We start from the raw sequence: 20,101 nt of genomic DNA, 5'->3' as shown, positions 1-20,101 counted from the left end.
CCAGCAGCGAGCTGATCACAGCCAAAAGACCATTCGCTACGCACATGTGTCTCCTGTAGGCCTGTACCGTACGTAGGTTGAGGCAGCGGACCGTCCCTAGATTCGCGAGCGGTTACATGGCTGGTGCCGCCAGCAGACTCACCGCTGACAGCTATTGCCGTTGGCCCGCGTCAACCGGGACGCATGATGCATGTGCACGCGCTATCAGATGCACTGCAAAGTGCCATACAAGTGAAACGCCACGAACCACGAGCAACACAGCAAACACCCAGCAAGCGGTGAACCAACGGCCGTACACAAGTGAACAAGTGCTCGTATGTATGATGTCGTAGCTTGTGATCCAACCCAACGTCACCACCCACGCATACACACTTTCTGCACACTTCTTGACACATGTCGGATGGACACACACACACACACACACACACATGCATGCACGCACGCACGCACGCACACACACACACACACACACACACACACACACCTTCAATGTGCTACCGGTACTGTGCTAAGCAACAGGGCGGCTCATCAAGGCACTGCGCCAGCAGCCGTGCCGTCAGGGCAGGTGCAGCGGCATCGCCGAACAGATGATTGTGCAACACAGGCAAGTTGGTGCGTACCTAATCCCTATGCGTCCAAGGCTGAGCCAAGGCACTTCCCTGCCTCACTCGTGCTTCTGCTTAGTACCCGGTTCGTTACCGTGCGTTGCCTTATGTCCAGCCTCCAACCAATTGTATTTGTAACCTTGAAATGCATTTGGGGAACATTGCATGTGACCCCCTTCCGGGGGCAGCCCACGGGCATGCCCGCGTCCAGAGGCACCGCCGTTATCTGCCCCAATAAAAGGATATACATCAATCTCAGTAGTTGCATGTGCCATAAAATTTTGGTGATGGGCTTGTGAAGCCCTTCCAATAACAATCTAGCTCATTTGGGCGCTGAAGCTGCGCCGTGCCCGGGTCTATCTCTGTGTGCCCTGTGTCTTGGCGTGTCACCGCCTGACGCAGGAACACCAATCGTACGTACCACGCACCACGCCCCAGCGTCACACACAATTGCAGTGGGGCATGGACGTGCTTATGAATGCGGCAAACAATGCAATGAAACCGCATCCAACAGCTTACGCGGCTGCTCTGCGCGGGCGTTGTTAAACCGTCAGAACCCACGCTCCAGCGCCCGCGCACGCCGAGGGCAACAACAACAATCACAGGACAATGTACAGAAATGCCCGCACGAAGGCTGACCAAGCAAAAGGCAATAGTAACCACATCAAGAAACGTCGAACGAGAAGGAATGACGGGCCTGAGGTGCCCATCGTCAGCTGCCGGAGAAGTGGGTGCTACACTGCGAGTGCACAGCTGCACACGCCGCATGCAGCCTTGAAAACACACAGGGATTCTGGGTTCATCCAGGCACAGGTGCACATGCAGAGGCAGGCCGCCCCTCCACCGCGATGCTGCTGGCACCATCCACGTTACCTTATCGACACTCTTATCACTGGGTGTTCCGGCACGTCACGGTGCCAAACGCATGCTTGCAGCAGCACTACGGTACTCAATCCGGCTGCTGCTGCGAAGCCCTTATATCAATACGTATACCGTACTGTACGTACAGAAATAATGGGGGCACATGGAAACAAGAGCACTCATGCAAATATTGCCAAGAGATGCGGACTAACGAACATTCACGTTGGGACGGAAGGAAACCCCAATGGTGTCCGACAGGGGAGCACCACGTGGGGGAGCACCCATCAATCATACATCACACACCATGCAGTGCTCAATGCTACGCCATGTATGCCGCGTCCTAGTGCTGCGTCCTCGTGCAAACTAAAGTCTAGTGTGGTGGCGTGGCAGTAGGAAAATGATGCAGCAGTCGGTGGGCAGACACGCGCCCGACTGGTCACGTGCCCAACTATCTCGCCATAAATTCTCTCGCTCTCTTCATATACAAACATATGTCCACGGCCTTCTCATCTTCTCCTGGTCTCGGGGTTCTCGGGTCTCATCCCCACGATGCCAATGCATTCTGTCATGCTGTGTGCTGTGCTGCAGTGAGGTGCGTACGCTTGATGAACTACTGCGCGCCCTTGTTGCCCTTCCCGGTGGTGACGCTGGCCTGCTTGATGATGGCCTTCCACTTGCTGGTGGTGTCCACGCCGCCGCCGCCACCGGCAGCGCCCTCCGCCCCATGGCCGCCGCCAACTGCATGTATGCCGCGGGAGCAGGAGGGAATAGGAAGCAGGTTGCTTGAGAGGGTGCAAAAGGAGCGCGGGGTACGTCGCACAACAGTCCATCAAGGATTGCCAGCCCGGACTGAATGCGGCTGCAGCATGTGCGGCACCTCAAGCAGCCACATTACTAACCGTCAAAGTTGTCGACGGTGGCTCCGGAGGCCGAAAAGGGACCGCCTACACCTGTCACGCTTCCGCCACTGCCCACGAGCGCGCCGGCAGCGGTGGTCGGGAGTGCCAGCGCCCGGCCCACCAGCTTCTCGACGTCCAGCTCCAGTGGCAGCTGACTCATCAGCTCCGCGATACGCCGCCGCTGCGGGTGGGGGTTGAGGGTGCGAGGGAGGGTTGGCGGTTGGATCGAGTGGGGCGTTGAAGAGTTCCGATGCGTTTGCATTCAGGCAACAGCAATGCCGTAGCTAGACCGGCAGGTTCTGAATGGCAAGCCTCAGCTTGATTGGCCGGGCGTACTGAGCAAGAGGTAGTGACTGGCGGCTCACCTCCTTGGAGACGCGCTTGATGAGCGGGTTGAGCATCAGGAATAAGAATCCAGCGAAGATGACCCACAGGAACAGGAACAAAATGATGTGCAGAAGAAGAATGTTGTTGAACAGACTGAGCAGGATCTCTGTGTGCGCCTGCTTCACCTCCATGGTGCCATCCACAATGTCCTGCGGCCAGCGCAGCAGCCAACAGCGGTGTGGTGTCAACACATGCATGTTAAAGAGTAGCAGGCAGCAGCATGGCGAGGCATGCCGTGTATGCACATGGCGGGTAGATGGACGCCAGGAACGAAGGGTGTGAGCGCGTGCAGCCGCCAGCAGTGGTCCACGTCGCGTGTGACCTAGATAGTACGTACGCGTGACACGCGCTGTGACATGTGTGGCTGTGTGTGCAGCACGCCGTACGCAAAGTTAAACACGCCACATTTGCGTACAGACATCTCACAGCGCACCTTGAACCCGACGTTGTACAGGTAGTCGAAGTGGTCATCCTCCATGCCTTCTGGAATGCCGCTGGTGTTGGTGGCGATGGAGTGGATGCTGATCATGAACTGTTGCATCTGCGCGATGCGAGGACAAGGGCGGCGGCATAAGGTAGGGTCAGAAAGAGAGTGCGATAAGCAAGGCATGCCTACTGGCGCAAGGGGGGGGGCGAGGCCCCCGGTTAAACCCGAGGCCAGAAGAAGAGGACAAGGTTGCGGACACATGAAAGTTGCGGGTCGAAGTGTTTGTGGAGCTGCGCCTGATTTGAATGTCATGCGGAAGGCTGTACATGCATGGCACGTACTACGGCCGGGCATGCAGCCACGCACCATGGAGTCCAGGCCGGTGTGGGAGATCTCATAGAAGCGGTACTCGGGGCCGGGGCACGGCAGGTATTCCTGTGTGAGGTGTTGAGTGGATGCCGCCAGGCCGGCACGAGCGAGCGGGAGTTAGCACTCGTTTTGGGTTGAACGAGAAGTGGCTGCTTGGTGTGTTGGGGTTCGTGCGTCTCGCCGAGGCGGTGGCACGCAAATGATCGGCTTGGGAAGGACACAGTGCTTTGATTTGGGTAGCCCCTCACTCACCGGCGATAGTCGGTGGCAGCTGCCACTACCATAGAACAGGTTTGCCAGCTTGGGCGATCTGTACGACAGACCCGTGGTCACCAGGGGAAAGAGCGCCGTGTCGTTACCTGTGGACGCCGGGTGAATCAGCGGGGCGGTAGGAGTTGGAAGGGGCATGCGACGGGTTTCAGCGACTGCTGTGCACGCACTGCCGCCAGCCCGGGTAAACAGCAGGGCAGTCACTGCCACTCAACACCATGTACCGTATGAGCAAAGGGGATGCTGAGTGCGGAGGCAGGCACATATGCCACTGAAACCCATCTGCCCTTCTGCCCTCCTGCTCCAAAACTCGCACACGGATGCGTGCTGACCGCACCCACGCACCCACCTGCCGCCCGGTACGCCTGGTCTCCGAGCTGCAGTGTGTACCAGGCGTCGCGCACCAGCTTGATCGCCACCAGCAGGTCTGCCTGCCGCGCCGGCAGGTCGGCTGGGTCATCCACCGCCGCCACTTCCTGCGGGTGTTTGCAGGTTGCATCAAGCTAAACAGGCAACGACGTGTACGAACTGCTGGGCAGGGTAGGCCCACGTGCGATGTGCGTAATTAAGCCCATACGGGAATGCAGCTGTAATACTTTCCTAGCGTAGCTACGGTATACCGGTAACGCAAATCGCTGCGCGCACCTGGCCATAGAACACCGCACGTGAGGTGCGCGCGGACTGGAGGCAACCACGCGCGTGGCCGGCGGATGTGAAGGGCCCAAGGGGACGGAGAGGAGCGGCGGGCAGAGAGGAAGGGCAAGGGGCAGGGGGCGCAGGGACCTCAGCAGCTACCCACCCCGGCGACAAGCAGGAGCGGCGAGCCGAGGCGCATGCACACATGGCACACATGCATACGAGAACACGCACGTGCATCCATGCACAGCATGCGCTGCATCCTCAAAGTAGGGATCGACCACACACACGCACCCAGCACCCACCGTGCCCCAACACCCGTACCCGCTCTTTCGCTCACCATGAAGTTGACAACGGAGTGGATCGCGACCTCCGACACCACGTGCGACATGGAGGCAACGGCCACAGCGTAAATGGTGATGACCAGCGCGCTCCACACCACGAACGGAATCAGCATGACCGCGGTGTCATACGAGTCGTACTTCAGCACACGCTTGCTGCTGGCGGGCGCAGCACCGCCTGCCGCCGCGCCCACAGCACCACCGCCAGCGGCGCCGCCACGTTGGGAGCTGCCGATGCGGTGGAGCGGCGACACGCCACGGGTGCGCCTGGTGGGGAAAGGCGGGAATGGAGGAGTAAGAGGGGAGGGGCGCTGGTACAGGCACCGACACATGCAAAGTGGTGAGAGCCTCACACCGCGCTGAAGGCCCGTCCCACCCAGACCTCAAGTCGCTTCTCAAGCGACAGAAGCTGCCTACTGGGTCAGCGGCCCAAGCGGCTTCCACGCGCGCGCGTGTGTGCATACGCGTTCACGCACACGCACGCACCTGAACATGCGCCTCATCGAAAGCTTGAAGCCCGCCCAGCAGCCCAGCCGGGGGCCCTTGGCCCCACTGGTGGTGCGGCTGTTGCCGCCGCCGTCATCGACATCCCAGTCATCGCCGTTGCTTTGGTTGTACTTGCCGTCGGCCGCGCCACCGCCCAGGTCGCCACTGGAGCCCCGCTTCTGACCGCCGCCGTACTTGCCACCATACACCTCCGATGCGCTCCCGCGCTTGACGTTTGATGCAGAGCGGCCGGCGCCGGCTGCGGCAGCGACTGAGCCCTGCGGCTTGCCGAATGTGCCGCCTGCTGCAGCTCCTGAGGCGTCGGCTCCGCCACCGGAGGCAAAGTTGGCGCGGCGTTTCTGCTTGCCGCCGTGCCCGGAGGTGTCATCTTCAGTAACCAAGGCGGCGGGCTTTGTCTCCTCCTCGTCGTCGTCCTCCTCATCCTCCTCGCCCTGTTGTCAAAGTCCAGCACGTAGGTAGTGATGGCCGCGTCCACACACACACGAAAGGACACGCAGTTGAATGGTCCCTTCTTCAACCCCTGTGCGCCGTTAACTCACATCGACCAAAAGGGCGGTGTTCTGAGAGGCCAGGGCGCGCGTGAGGCCCTGCGTTGGGTTGGGTTGGTTAGGTAGAGGGACAGAGAAAAGTCGGCCGGTGGATACACCATGCAACGAGCGCGCACCGTGACATACAATGGGTATGCGCAAAGCACACAGCCACGCACCACGGGTATGACCAGGAATGTGCCGTACAGCTTGTACCGCTGCGCCGCCACCGCCCGCAGCAGGTAGGCCAGATAGAAAGCGGCGGCGCAGCTGATGAAGGCGCCTTCGATTGCCAAGAAGGCGAGCTGATAAAAGTCCACCTGCAAAACGTTATCGTGCAAATACAAACATGAACACTCGGATGCCGTGTGATTCAGCAACAGGGCGGGGAACGATGGAGGAAAGCCCGCCGACAGCTTTGAGTGCGTTCCCACGCCGTGTCACGAAGTGCCTCCATGGTTTCTGGTCTCACCGTCTTGACGCTGTCCACGGCCTCGAATAGCAGCGCATCAAGAACCTGTGCGTGGCCGCGAAAAACAAGCTCCGATCAGCCCGTCTTGTGTTGGTCACCAAGCGCCCACCGTCAAGGGCCCATCTATCACCCATCAGTCCTCATTCTTTTGCACGACGTCTCGGCGCTAGGCACACGTTGGTTTGTTCTCCACCGCTAATATGTTTCCACATTAGCAGGCCAAAGCTCAACAGGCACAGAGGACACTCGCTCCCAGCCTCCTTGCTGCCTATCACCGCACCTTCCGTGTGGCCTGGAACAGTAGCGGGCTGCTGGTGTGCAGGAAGTAAGCTTCGGGCGTGTCCAGCACGTGAGTGCCCTCATCCAGCCAGTCCTGCCAGTGCTGCTCCACGTTCTTGGCCATGGCGTATGTGCGCGTCGCGAAATCCTGCAATGCATGCACGCACACCATGCAAAGGTTAGTGCGAGTACATGTCCAACAGCCGTTGCAAGGTGCACGTACGTGCAACTACTGATGAAGAGCGACGTGTGCGGTTAATGAGTGCCGCTCACCCAAACGGTCAGGTTAATGTAGCTTGAGCTCCCGTCCGCCTCCCAGCCGTCCCAGACGGAGACATCATAAAAGTAGAACAGATCCATGATTTTGCTGGGGGAGGGTGCATGGCGGCATTGGGCTGTCGTCAGCAAGTCAGGCGGATGCGCACCCCATGCATCCAGGCCCCTGAACGGAGCCCCCAAAAGTGATGCCCCAGCAGCATCTGGTGTTGTCACTCGGTTGCATGCCCTGCTGGGCGGGGCAGGCCTACCTATCTGCCGTGGCCCGCCTGCAATAACGCGGTCCTAATGAACCGCTTACCTTCCTTTGTGACCCTGCGTCGCCATGATGTTGTTTAGCCGGACCTTGATTTGCTCAGCGTTCCTGGACAGACGCTTCACAAACATCTGCAGAATCACGATCACAGCAGTACATGCTCAGCACATGAGCACGGCAGCCGTGCATAGCAGCGATGTCGATTGCAGCAGCTGCCGCCGTGTGGGTCTCAGCTCTCGCGGTCAATATGCAGCTGTGCCCCTCCTTACCGGAGCATCGGCCGCAGTGAAGATATTTTCCAGCGTCTTGTTGCGCGAGATGCTGTCCAGCGACCGCACGTCCGTAAGCATCTGTGTGCGCGCGTACATATAACCTTGAGTGACATGTTCTGAAGACGCATGGTTGCGGGTAATGCGCCTGCTGACAGGGCCATTCCCTCACAAGCCCCGCACGCACGTAGGCGACAAGCAAGCGCACCCACCCGTGCATTCCATCCACTCACCTGGTGCAGGGACGTCTGCAGCTCGCCGCTGTAGCCCAGCTGCAGCATGCTGTTGCGCTGCGCCTGGATGTTGACCACCGTCAGCGTGAAGCACACCACGTGCACAATGGCGAGCAAAGCCACGGTGATGAGCGCGTGCATGCGGAAACGCTGCTGCACCTGCAAGCAAGTAACAAGCCAATGCAAGAAGGGAGGGATGGAATGAAAGAGCAGGTCCCTGTGCGATCCTGTCGCGCGACACCGCAGCAATGATGTGCTTAGTGCCTTGAAGCTGTCCCCCCCCAATACACACACGCACGCAAACACGCACCTGCTGCGCCTGTCCCGAGTCCATCAGCTTGACCAGCTTGCGGAACCTCTTGCCGCGCTTGTACTCCGCGCCGCCACTGGAAGACTGAGCCGATATGGCGCTCTGCCCGCCCTCGCTTCCCGCGTCGTCATCCGCGTAGTTGCCACCGCCGCCGCCATCTCCGCCCAGCTTGCCCGCAGCCGCCGCGGCACCGCCGGCCGCCAGGGCGCCTTTCAGGGCGCCTGGGCCGCTGGCCCTGTGTGCCGCCGCGGCCGGGGCCGCAAAGTCACCCACGCCATCCTCCTCCTCGGGGCACTCACTGCTGCCCATCGAACCGTTGTCTCCATCCTCGTCAGCCTGCTGGGCGGAACAACGACAAAAGCAACCGAGTATGTCAGTGCATGAAGGCTCCACGCTCGCAACCGTACGTATCAGCATAACACTAGCCCTAGCGCAGTACTGACATGCGGCTTTGGCCAGTAGGCTGGCTTGCGCCTTTGCCTGGCAATGCCCCACCTTGCCGTCGCCCAGCACTACCGAGTTCTGGTAGAATGCTCCCTTGCTGGTCACCCAGGTCGAAATGCGGTCGTTGCCTTTGATCTTGCCGGGCTGCACGGGGCATGACATAGCGGCGACGGAATCATCGGAAGCTCAGGTCACATGCAGAAGCGACAGCGGAGGTTACCGTGGAAGGGAGTGGAAACCGCGCGACTCAGTTTGAGGTCACAAGAACGCTTGCGCACTCACGTACCCTGGCACCCTTTTCGCTGTCGCTGCCGTCTTGGTGCTCGCCGTCCTCGGGATCTCCTCCGGCATCCTCGTCACTGTCGTCTGGAGTGCCGGGGGCAGGCGCGCGGGCCGCAGCGGCCTTACGGCCCGCCGCCGGGCGTGGCGAGCCCGGTTTGGCGCGAAGCGCCGCCGCCTCGCGTGGCTTGGCCACGTCATCACCGTCACCGTCCGCGCCTGCACCAATAAAGTCCTCCATCTCCTTCAGGTCTGCGTCTCCTCCTTGACCCGGCTTGGCGGTCGCGGTGCCGGGCAGCGGCGGCTGCGGCACGGCAGCAACCGCCGCGACCGCGGGCTGCTGCAGCAACGCGTTTTCGCCGCCGCTACTACTCGCGCGCGACTTGACCAGGTCGGCGAGCTTGCTGCGACCGATCACCTCCGCGGCGGTGTTGCGGGCTGCGCCCGCGGCGGCTGTGACGCCAGGCGTTGGCAGGCCTGACGCAGACAGGGCGGCCAGCAACGCTGCCGGTGGCGGTGGCTGGGGAGCTGAGGCAGGAGCAATGGCTGACGGGTCCTGCTGCGGCAGCGAGAGTTGCTGGTCGCCGCCTGTGGACTGGCCTTTCAGGAGCACAGAGTCCACACGGCGGGGGCTACCGGCTTCAGGCGGAGTGCCCACGGAGTCGATGGACTGCTTCGGCTCCACCTTGCCCATGTCACCTGTTGGTGCTGCGACCACCGCCGACACCGGTTCCACTGCCGACGGCTGAGGCGGCTGTTCGGTGTCAGTGGCAAAGCGCTTGCTGGCACCGACCTGCTTGGTGGCCTCCAGTGCTGATTCAACGGTGGGCTTCCTTGCTGCTGACGGTTGGGCAGGTGGTGGTGATGAGAACGCTGGCGGCGGTGTCGCCGCCGGCGCCATGGGTGCGGTGTGCAGGCGCAGGATGGCAATGACCGGCTCGTTGGGCCCGGGCTTGCCCACCACTTGCACGTCCAGCACCAGGGGCTTGCCGTCCGCGTGGGTAGCACGCAGCTTGTGCACCGGGCCCACCTTGACCGCCACGTCCTTCTGCTTGGTCTTGAGGTTACTCTTCTTGGCGCCGTGCAGACTCAGCAGCTCAGCCGCCGAGGTGCGGCCCGGCGGCATGGTGACCAGGCTGTCGAGCGCCTCACCGACCAGGGCGTCGTGGTGCAGCCCAAACAGCAGGCCCGCGGGCCGCGTGTGCTCCTCCAGCACCGACGTGATGCGGCCCGTCGCGTCCAGCTGTAGCACACCGCTCACGGCGTGCACGGGCCACAGGTCCACATACACGTGGTTGCCCTGGCCAGCAGCCGCCTCCTCGTCAGACGGCGGCTCCACGTGAACCTGTCACATCGATCGGTCAAAGTAAAGCAACACGTTCTTTTGTCAAGTGTTCATAGTTTACTTTATCATGGGGCCGAAATGAAAGACAGAACAAGATGTATGGCAGCATGGTGTATGGGGAGTTGGGGAACAGCCAGCGGTCGTGGAATTACGGACAGTCCTGCCGTTTGTACCTGCATGATGGCGGGCTTGGCCTTTGAGGCGCCTATCACAACAGCAGGCCCCAGCACTGAGCCACGCCGCGGCGTTGGGGTAGCCACACTGACGCGCCAGCTCTGGCCAGGAGCCGCCAAGGCTTTAGCAATGAGCGGACCCAGCATCCGTGGGCCGGGCGTGGACACACGCCCATCATCGTGTGTGGCAGCAGCCTCGTCCACAACCTCCCACAGGCCCCGGCCCACCACCTGTAAAAAGGTGAAATGGGTGGATTGGACACACGCGTGCTTGGTACACATAAGCCCAAGCAGCAATACAGCTGAGTAGGAGTGGTTCAGGCGCAAGCGCGGCCGCCCACGACTCACCCGGTTGGTATCCATGCCGAACATGTGAGCCGCTGGGCCCTGGCTGATGGCGCTGATGAGGCAATCCTCTGACACGGTCAGGCGCACACGACGCTCGGACAAGGCGTTCTCGAGGGAGGACCTGGACATAGATGAGAGCGGTTGTTGTGTAAAGATGCGCCATGCATGCAACGCATTCATGGCAAGAGAAGGGGAGTCGTGGTGTGAACACCGCTGCATGCCATCGCTCACCTCTGCAGGCCAATGACGTGGGTGGACTCGCCGTTCAGGTCGCCACTGGTGATGGAGACTTGCATGTACAGCGGACGCCCGGTCATGGTGCGGAGCTCCAGGGTAGGTTGCGGCGCGGCCTTGCGGCACGACCACAGGGAGCGTGTGGGCGGCGAGGAGGAGGTGATGTCCTTGAGAAAGCGCACGTGCATGTCCTTCCATGGCGCCGGCAGGAACTCGCACAGCGTGAAGCCAGTCAGCAGGTCGGCGCCAAAGACAAACCCACCACCGCCACCTGCTGCTCCACTGCCACCACCTCCCAGTAGTCCCTCCCCAAAGGCGCTTCCCAGTTGGGTGTGGCCATGCTTGTTGTGTCCGCCCCCGGTCATCGAGTCCTTGAGCGCGCTGGCCAGCTCGGTTGAGGCGTGCAGGATGACGCCCTTGCGGTTCACCACCAGCAGCTTGGCCGGGTCGTCGGATGCCAGCTGCAGCCGCAGCTCGTGGACGGGTGTCTCGGTGGAGCCTGTTGGGACATGGAATGACCAGTGAGAAGCAAGCATACTATGCCACGTATTGTTTGTATCGGCGTCCGTGGAAGGTATGAATCTAGGAATCGTGTTCATGGCCATATGCGCTCGATAGAAAGGGTTGGAGCATCGCATCTTACCACTTGGCGTGATTGTGACACGGCAGGGCACCGGATAGCTGTTGTACTTATGCGCCAGTAGGCACTGAAGGCCCTGGCTAGTCGCAGCGGAAAGCTGTTGCTGGCTGCTGCCCACTTTGGCCCAAGTCAGCAGCCTGCAGCAGTGAAGCGTGCGGATGGGGCGTCACCATACGTAGCAAGTATACTGGGACTGATGACTAGCAATGCCGGGTTATGTGAGGGTTTGCATACGGCAGTGATTGAGCTGCGATTAAGGCCGTGACCGGTGTGCCTTTGCCCCTGGACTTCTCCCTTCATTCTGACTTGTAACTTCCTTTTAGAACAGAATGTGCTCACCTCTTGATGGTGTCGCTGGCGCTCTCAGTGACCATCATGACCCCTGCTTCCTCATCTTCGCCTTTCTGGCTGCCACCTGACATGGAGTCCGTGGCCTGCACCATCATGAGTGCGGTCAGGTTGGAGCCGTTGACCTCGGTGGCCCTCCAGCCGAAGTTGGCCACGAACTGGGGGTCCGCCGCCGCCACGATGCCGTTGGGGGACACCCACAGGCACGCGGTGTTGTGCGGGGGCGGCATGGGCTCCATGAGCGCAATGAAGGTGGAGTCCTCGCCCACGCCTGTGAACACAGGGCACCCGACACAGAGGAATGATGCGTGTCACGCATGTAAAGCTTGCAATGGCCACAATCCAATAAACCGCTAACCGGTCGAAGAGGTGTGCAGCAGCCTATCGAACGGGCCGGATGTGAGCGTCCGGGTCGTCAGGATTGCGTGGGACGCCCCCACGGCCCAACGCCGCACCTGAGGCTTTGCGCAGTGACAATTTCACTGGGAAGGCCACACGGTCATAGTGCATGCCAACAACCGCAATGTCCGGGCCCTGAGACTGGGAGCTGTCGCCGGCATGGCCGGCCGTCGTCTCCCCACCGACTGACGTGGCCATGCCATTGTTTGCAACCAGTTCCGCCAGCTCATCCGCAAAACGCCGCGCGCAGTGCGGCGCCAGCAGCATCGCCAGGGGCTTGGCCTCAAGCGTGCCTGCGTGCAAAGCGGGGCCATTGGTGTGGAGGCAGGTCGGCATCAGGGTGGACGGATCAGGGGCTTGCGCTAAGGCTACAACTGCCCTAGAAGCTTCTTGCAAGCAAGGAACTATCCAACTTACCGCGCTTGTGCCCGAACAGGATGTGGGTGCGCTTGTTTGCCATCTGAATCTCGCCAGTCGCGTTGATGACCAGCACAGCCGCAGCCATCTCGTCCATTCGGCCCAGGGGGGTGCCTGAAAACCAGGCATATGCAGCACGGCTGAGGTGAAGGATGGCAATGTAAACACCGCAAGGCGCCACCGCCCGCTTTTACATCCCCACCACTTGACATCCGCACGGCTCACCGTCTGGAAGCAGCGGGCCGCGCGCGTCCCCGTTCTTGACCTCCTCCAGGCGGTCAGCCTCCGCAAAGTACTCAGCTGCGCCCCACGGGTCGTTCTTAATCTTCTCCAGAAACTTGCCGTACAATCGAACCAGCTTAGGGCTGTTGCGGTAGCTCTCCAGCACGACGCGGTACGCGGCCTGGGCCTGAGATACCGAGCTCTCAATCTTGCCCAGGGCCTTGCTGAGGTGGGTAAAAGACACGCGTGACGCGTCCAGCGCTTTCCTGCAAGGCGGGAGTGAGGGGAAGCAGTGCATGAGCGCAGGCCAGTTCCACATACGGACATAAGATATAATATAGTAAAAAACAACGCCCCATGACCGCACTCTGCTACCCATCAGATAGACCTGTCTGCGCATCCCCTGCAGTACCCTGCTGCCATCCCCGCCGCCACCCACCAGAAGTTGCACATGGCCTGCAGCGCCTCGCGGTGAAGCCGCACCACCATGCGCTGCTTGCGCTGGTACTCCACATAGCTACGATTGGAGGGCATCGTGACACGGATAAGAGCAAGCATGATTGACGCAGGTGTGCTCGGCCACAGCTGTTGAGCGTTTCCGCTAGTAATCTCTAGGTGCCTTGATAACCTTAGTGGTTTCGTATGTGTTAAACCCTCACCTGAGCAAGTCCATGCTGGCTCCGTCGTTTGCGCTGTTGCCGGCAGCTTTTTGCTGCACAGTGCAGAGAGCACAATAAGTGGGCGGCTGAACACACACGTACTGACAGGCCAAATATACAAGCAAGGTGACCCGCTTACCGTGGCCTGCTGCTGTCGCACAAACATCATGAAACGACACATGAGGCCGGGGTTGAGCTTGCGGGCGTCCTGCGGGCATCGTCAAGATCAGAGCGAGTGAGGGATGGAGGCATGTGGCAAACCGTTGCGCTCACGCCTACCGTTAGTGGAGCGCTGATCGTTACGCAACACAACCTACCTCGATGCGTCGCGCGCCGCTCTGGCTGACCCCCAGCACATCGATCATGAAGTTGGCATGCAGCAGCACCATGTAGGCGCTGCCGGGGAACATGGCCAGGCCGGCCTGGGCGGAGGGAGGGAAGAAAGGCAAGGCGGACGGGCTAGGGGATGGGCGTGCACGTTGAGGTGAGCAGCTGACGCATCACCCATGGGCTTGCGCATCCAAGGAGGAGAGCGGCTGAAAATGCCAACTAAGCAGGCAGAATGACCTCACCTTGATAAGACTGTGTGCCTTCTTCACAGCTTCGGGGTCAAGCGTATAGCGATCGCGCCACACACGTGAGCACCGAGCCACGATCTCCACGTCCCGGGGGTCATCCAGGTTGTCACAAATATCTTGGATGGGTGTCTCGGGCTTGGCGGTCCTGCGGCCGAGGTGAGAAGAGAAGGCAGCGCCAGAACCTCATCAAAAACCTGTCAAATGTCACTCCGCTTTGCATTTGCACCTACACAAACCCGCAGGTCAGGGCCTCAAGTTGTGGCATTCCTGCTAGTGGCCATCTATCCCTGCCCACTCACGCCATGGCCTGCAGCGCGGTGGTGGTCATCTTGCGGATGAAGAACCAGGACATGGCCGCCCCCACACCAAACGCTGGCGCCAGGCCCGCCAGCATGGTGATGGTCATGGCGCTGGACCAGCTGCTCAGCTCTGACTGCTTGACGCCCGGAGCAAACACCAGCAGCATCAACGTGAGGCAGCACCACACGACCAAGGTGGAGACACCCGACTTGAGGTAGTTCACCCATGCCACCAGGTTGGGGTTCTGTGGGCATCAAGCACACACATTCAATGACATGCACGTGTAGTTTAGGACGCTTGCAGACAGGTGCATGCGCTGGCAGAGCGCCAACTCACCCATCGCAGGTTCTGCCACGCCAGCGCCAGCGACAGAGCCAGGTAGGCGCACGCCGCCACCTTGCGCCAGCCCAGGAACACGTCCACCAGGGTCAGCAGCGCCTTGACCGCGAACGCCATCACCTCCGCGCCGCTGTGGCCCAGGGCCATGGGCCGCCGGCCCAGAGGGTTCACCTCAACCTGTGCGGTGCAGGCACACATGGACGGCATGCCGTGCGCACATCAAGATCACGGCGGGTGACATCACCCCAGCCAACGGCCAGCCTGCTCTAGCAGGCAGGGGGGGTTCCGAAACATGTTCATCAAACTCATGTGGCCGACTTAGATGCCCCGACAAGTTGCAATCACCTTGCCATGTTACATATGTTCCAGCCGTCAAGAGAAATGTACACTTGTGCCTGTTCGCGAGAGCAGATGCCGATTGCTCTGCGCAAACTGAGCCTATACATCCGCAGTATAGCTCATCATTTTCTTTCATAGAAATAAATTCTGTACCACCGCGTCTTGAGCGAAGAAAGCCTCACTTACAACGAGGCATGCCAGAAAGTCGCGACCACAAGGAGGCCTTATCTCGATCCAAGGAGCCCTGCTTTAGTGTATACGGGCCGTAGCGTGCCAGCGGCATCTAATGATGCAACCATTAGCGCCCTCCTCGGCATCACGCTTCCATTATTGGGGCAAACATGCTTGCCTAAGCCCGCAGCAAGTTGTATGTAGCTTGTAGTGTGCTGATGAGTAACTGTAACACATTGATGGGCCAGAAGAAGATAGTCGGTTTGGTTTATGCGTGCTCGCCTGTTCCAACAGACATCAACAGACGTAAAGGTTGCAGTAGGTTGCCTTCTTTACCCCCATATTATTTGCACCCCCCCCCGAACCCATGTGTATAGTGTCCGCCATGTTTCAGAAGATTTTAGGAGGGATCTGCTGAAGTCTGGGGGCGGTGACTGGGGGCCGCCCTGCGCGTATGGCACACCCCCCAACTTTCAATCATCTTGTTGAGGGGTCCCCTCTGTAACATTGGTAACATCCGCATTCTTACTGAGAATGCTTTTAAGCCTCTAATTTTTTGCCCGACATGTTGCGGAGAGAAAGGAGCATCAAGTGAACATGTATGCCAAACTTGGTGACTCCGCAGTTGTCGGGTAGAAGTTAAGAAGGGGTACCAATGGTGCCTCCTCGCAGCTCCTCGGCACACCGCCGCCTGCTTATTCTGTTATTTTCCGTTGACCCACCTCGGCCATGTTGAGGAGCATGGCAATGATGACGAACAGAAGCAGGAAGACGCCGGAGATCACGGCATGGATGACTTGCGGGGTGGTCATGCAGCCTGTTTAGCCCAGTGGCGAGCCAGGGTGCAAAGCCTGACTCAAGGAACGAACCAAGGAATGTGCACTCGATGGGTTGCAGAAGCAACAGGGCAAGGCTGGCAAGGGTACCCGGCTAAACTCACTGTACACGGGAAACAGGTCCATGTACATGTGCGGCTTGACTGGGCCAGTGAAGCGACAGCTGATGCCGAGCTACGAGCGGACAGACACACGGTAGCACAGCCGGCACTGTTCAGTCCGGATATGAGAGCAGACCAGGAGAGGTGATGTATGCACTGTTACCAGTTGATGCGCCTGCCATCTGACACCATATGCCCGCGCACATACTCCCCAGAAGTGTATGTCCCCCCTGTTACAGTACTCCCTCTCCCTCTCCCTCTCCCTCTCCCTCTCCCTCTCCCTCTCCCTCTCCCTCTCCCTCTCCCTCTCCCTCTCCCTCTCCCTCTCCCTCTCCCTCTCCCTCTCCCTCTCCCTCTCCCTCTCCCTCTCCCTCTCCCTCTCCCTCTCCCTCTCCCTCTCCCTCTCCCTCTCCCTCTCCCTCTCCCTCTCCCTTCTATGACACACACGAACAAACCTGCAGCAGGTTCAGCGACGCAACGTCAAAGGCCTGGAAGAAGACGGAGCTGAACAGCCGCAGCACCTGCAATATGCAGGCACCGTGTACGCATGCGTTGGAGCTTGTTGTCGTCCTCGCTTTTGGAGTTTGCTTATGTACGCAGTCAGGCCCCGTACATGGCCCGCGCCATGCTCCCACCAACACGCGCCCACCATTCGCCAGCCGCCCCCAGAGCCATGTTACCGATGTGCCCTACCTTGATCGGCCACACGACTGGGAACTTCTGCTCCTTGAAGCACCAGGCCACCCACACGCACAGCCCGATGTTGACCACCAGCAGCGCCACTGCGGCGTACAGCAGGGCCAGGTAAGCGCCGTAGCCCTAAGGTGGGAGGGCGAAGGTGCATGGGTAGCTGGGAGGGTGAAGGTGCATGCGCGGAAGAATGAGTACACACAATGTGCAGGTACCGATCGATCACCGGCACATTTGCATGTCGTCCTCGTTGGCAAACAAGCAAGGTGCTTCAGATGCTCAAAGGACAAGCTGGCAGACCCACCAGATGAGTAAGCCACGTGAAGTTGAGCACACCGACCACCGACCATGCCCTGTGGCGGTGCGCAGTGTGTGCAGAGCGGGGACAGCACGATTAACGAGCTATTTACAGGTGTCGTGCGCTTATTTCCATGGACAATACGTCAATCATGTGACACATTCCGTAGCATAGCACGCGCCACTCACGCTCCATTTGGGTCGATGTCCCAGCCCTGCTTGGCGGGCTGGATGACGGTGGCGAACAGCTGCCAGCCATCCAGCAAGATCTTCAGAAGCACCCAGCGGATGCGGATGCGCGTCTCGCTGTTCTCCTTGCTGCATTGATGTGCAGCGCAGCCGCAATGTGTATGGGCCAGCTGGTGCTTTTGCGCGTGGGGTGGCTATCTAGGGAGAACCTAATAACACGTCCCTGACACGCCGTACCACCCACGCACCTCAGGGTAAACAGAACACCGAAGATACCATTCTGCAGACAGGGTATAAGGAATGTTAGATAAACAGTAGGATGTTTAGGAAACACGGCAACGTCGCATCAGCCGCAGGCGGCGGACCCAAGGTTCGTGCATATGGGGTCAGACGAGTCAGACAGAGTTGCTCAAGCCCCTGCTGCGACTCAAGTTGCATACACACACCATCGATCGCCATCACAGCTTAACCTACTTCCAGTGATGATCGCTTCTCAAGGATACCACGTTCTTGCCCGTCGTCAGCGTCTCTGTCGATACTGTGTTAGGACCGCGACAGTACTTTTAGTTCGGCATCGCGGCCCCACAGGGCACCGCTTCCAGCGAGAAGTCCAGGTTAACAAGCATTGGTATCATAAACAGCACAGTCAACAGATGTATGGAGGGCCGACGTCGGCTCCGCCGACGCTCATCGGTTAGGCCTGTACGTAAAAACCCTCGAGCGCGCTTACCGCGCTCGCCGAGAGTCCGATGATCGCGAGCTTGCCACGCTACCCGCCGCATAGGACGATGCCTCCGACGGCGCGGCCATGTCGCCTGAGATGTGTTCGAAGAGCTGCAGCGCACGGTCACCAGCATCGCGTGGTGGTTTCTAAATCATACCTACGTGACGAACATGTGATTCTGAAGTGGGCGTCTGAAACGAGACCGACTGACCTTGTCAGAGCATGGGTTTCGAGCCCTCGCCCTAGTCCTCGCCGGTCCCTGCTGAGCGTCAAGAAGCTGGTTGTCGTCGTTCTTAAGACTGTAGGCTGACTTGCACTACTTTATTCGGGCCAGGCTCTCCAGGAGTGACGCAAGGCCCTGCAACTAACGAGCAGTGAACAAGTAAGCACCCTCGTAATGTTGGAATGTGCCCTTTAGTTTAGATCCACAACTTAGGCCACTATAAGCTGGCCTCTTACGTTTGGGCGCATCAGGCTCTGCGAAACCGAATGGGATCCAGTCGTGGCGGACGAGTGAGCACTGAGCACAGCGCTTTCAAGACAAGTAAGTTGCAGCACATAAAAGATGCTGTCATATGTATACTAGACATCGCAGGTCAGGATTTAAAGGTGCTGTGACAAACAACCAAAACTGTGTCATGATGTCAAGACGGCCACTGCGCGCGAGCAGGCAGGCTAAACATGACTGGTCCAACAACGCTGTGAGTGTGTCAGTAAAGCAAAATGCGTGCCCGCCAACAATCGATTAGCAGCAGCAGGTCGCCTAGCGTAGCGATCCATTGGGCGTGCCCCGCAAGCGTCATTTTATGGAAACTGCCATGAGATCGATAGGAGGGTGGATTGACGTCAGGAGAGGATACATATCAACATCTGCAGCGGCACTCAGAAGAGTACTGGGCACCGCTACTCTTCAGGCATGCACGTATGGTCTGCAGGTATTGAACAGCAACTTCCAGTCTGTAGCATGGCCAGTTGAAGATCCGCAGGGCACAGCGGGGCATGAGGCGGCACGAGGTTCGATCGATCGGCACAGTCGGCTTGCGGCGAAACCGTCTGCACTTTTTAGATGGCATCTTCAGCGACTAAAAGACGCACTTGATATGGCTGCCAGCATGGCTGCTTGCATTAAGGAGACAAGCCCGCGCTCGCAGCTCACCCGCCAGCAAGGATTGCGATAAGTACGTGAGTGGCTATAATGGAGTATTCTACATTTATACAAATTCATTTAGGCCAGCGCCACCGTATGCGACGAAATCCGCCTCAACTATGGTTTTCTTGCGGCAGCGGACTCGATGCTATGCAATTGAGTGTGTCTAAAATATAATACTTGTCTTAGCTACTTTCGCTGCTATGTTGCTGACTCGCAAGATGACGGATCCGCATCGCTGGGGCCCCTTACCTTCTGCGTACAGTGGCTTCGTGCAGTTTCGTGTAATGCATGACCTAAGAAATGGCTATGCGTGGTCGGCTAGCGCCGAGAGCATGTATTTATTGGGGTTCCTGGCCAACCCTACTTGTGGGTGCGCTATGGGTGGGCGGCCCCTGTGGGCAGCGCCCCCTTCAGGGGCTGGGGCATGTCAACCTAAACGCCTCCGTAAAACGCACGTGGAAACCCCAACACGAATCATGTCAGAAAGATTGCGATGCAATGCCGATATCCCCATACACCCGCCACCGACATCATGTGTTTAAACGCATCGGACGAACGGGATCCCGTCCCTGGATGGTGGCCGCTCCGTGTGCGTGGGGCGCGGTGCCTGGACGAGGGGGGTTTTGTGCCCGGGGACCAGGGGGGGGGTACGAACAATAGTTCCAGACCCCACCCCGCAAAACCTCCCGACCCCCCCTGACCGACGACCGACCGTGCCGTACCGTGCCGTACACCCCCTAAACACCTAACGCTACGCAGTACCCCGGCTTGCCCCCTCCCCTCTGTCCGATTGCGCACCGTTGCAAGGCCAAGTATGCCGGGAACTTAGCCCCTGAGCCGAGCTATCGGCTATGGGCTCATTCCAAACGTCCATTTCAGCGCGCAGTTGTGCGAACGGGAAGGCGCAGTTGTGCGAACGGGAAGGCGCCGGTGAACACAAGCGCGCTGGTGAGCC

At 59.5% G+C, this 20,101-nt stretch overlaps 1 protein-coding gene across 1 annotated transcript; it reads right to left on the bottom strand.

Annotated features, from left to right (window-relative positions):
• Positions 1-13: 13 nt before the first annotated feature.
• On the bottom strand, positions 14-18,675 carry CHLRE_01g004157v5 (uncharacterized protein). The gene is made up of 46 exons (XM_043058166.1): positions 18,208-18,675; positions 18,003-18,106; positions 17,747-17,810; positions 17,521-17,552; positions 17,273-17,401; positions 17,091-17,139; positions 16,790-16,915; positions 16,552-16,617; positions 16,100-16,169; positions 15,882-15,976; positions 14,647-14,826; positions 14,310-14,554; positions 14,005-14,155; positions 13,750-13,854; positions 13,572-13,640; positions 13,433-13,485; positions 13,213-13,290; positions 12,777-13,039; positions 12,552-12,665; positions 12,191-12,427; positions 11,727-12,006; positions 11,391-11,524; positions 10,745-11,246; positions 10,514-10,634; positions 10,166-10,396; positions 8,655-9,992; positions 8,420-8,512; positions 7,925-8,260; positions 7,615-7,773; positions 7,382-7,462; positions 7,158-7,243; positions 6,854-6,947; positions 6,582-6,728; positions 6,302-6,346; positions 6,009-6,149; positions 5,842-5,889; positions 5,282-5,733; positions 4,795-5,062; positions 4,464-4,499; positions 4,168-4,294; positions 3,801-3,907; positions 3,546-3,614; positions 3,186-3,293; positions 2,731-2,901; positions 2,366-2,546; positions 14-2,204 (listed from the first exon to the last, which is right to left on the bottom strand). Exons 2-46 carry the CDS (start codon positions 18,080-18,082, stop codon positions 2,077-2,079), a joined length of 7,689 nt encoding a protein of 2,562 aa, XP_042928080.1. The 5' UTR covers positions 18,083-18,106; positions 18,208-18,675; the 3' UTR covers positions 14-2,076.
• Between the last annotated feature and the right edge of the window lie 1,426 nt (positions 18,676-20,101).

The sequence above is a fragment of the Chlamydomonas reinhardtii genome, chromosome 1 (assembly GCF_000002595.2).
Source record: "Chlamydomonas reinhardtii strain CC-503 cw92 mt+ chromosome 1, whole genome shotgun sequence".
NCBI classification, from domain to species: Eukaryota; Viridiplantae; Chlorophyta; class Chlorophyceae; order Chlamydomonadales; family Chlamydomonadaceae; genus Chlamydomonas; species Chlamydomonas reinhardtii.
Note: the sequence above shows the minus strand (reverse complement) of the source record. Positions and strands in the feature narration are given on the sequence as shown.

Coding starts and splice junctions, on each gene's coding strand:
- CHLRE_01g004157v5 (XM_043058166.1), bottom strand. CDS start 18,082: ATGGCCGCGCCGTCGGAGGCATCGTCCTATGCGGCGGGTAGCGTGGCA. Junction 17,811..18,002: donor TCGGACTCTCGGCGAGCGCG/GTAAGCGCGCTC, acceptor GTCCTAACACAG/TATCGACAGAGACGCTGACG. Junction 4,295..4,463: donor GTGCGGTGTTCTATGGCCAG/GTGCGCGCAGCG, acceptor AAACACCCGCAG/GAAGTGGCGGCGGTGGATGA.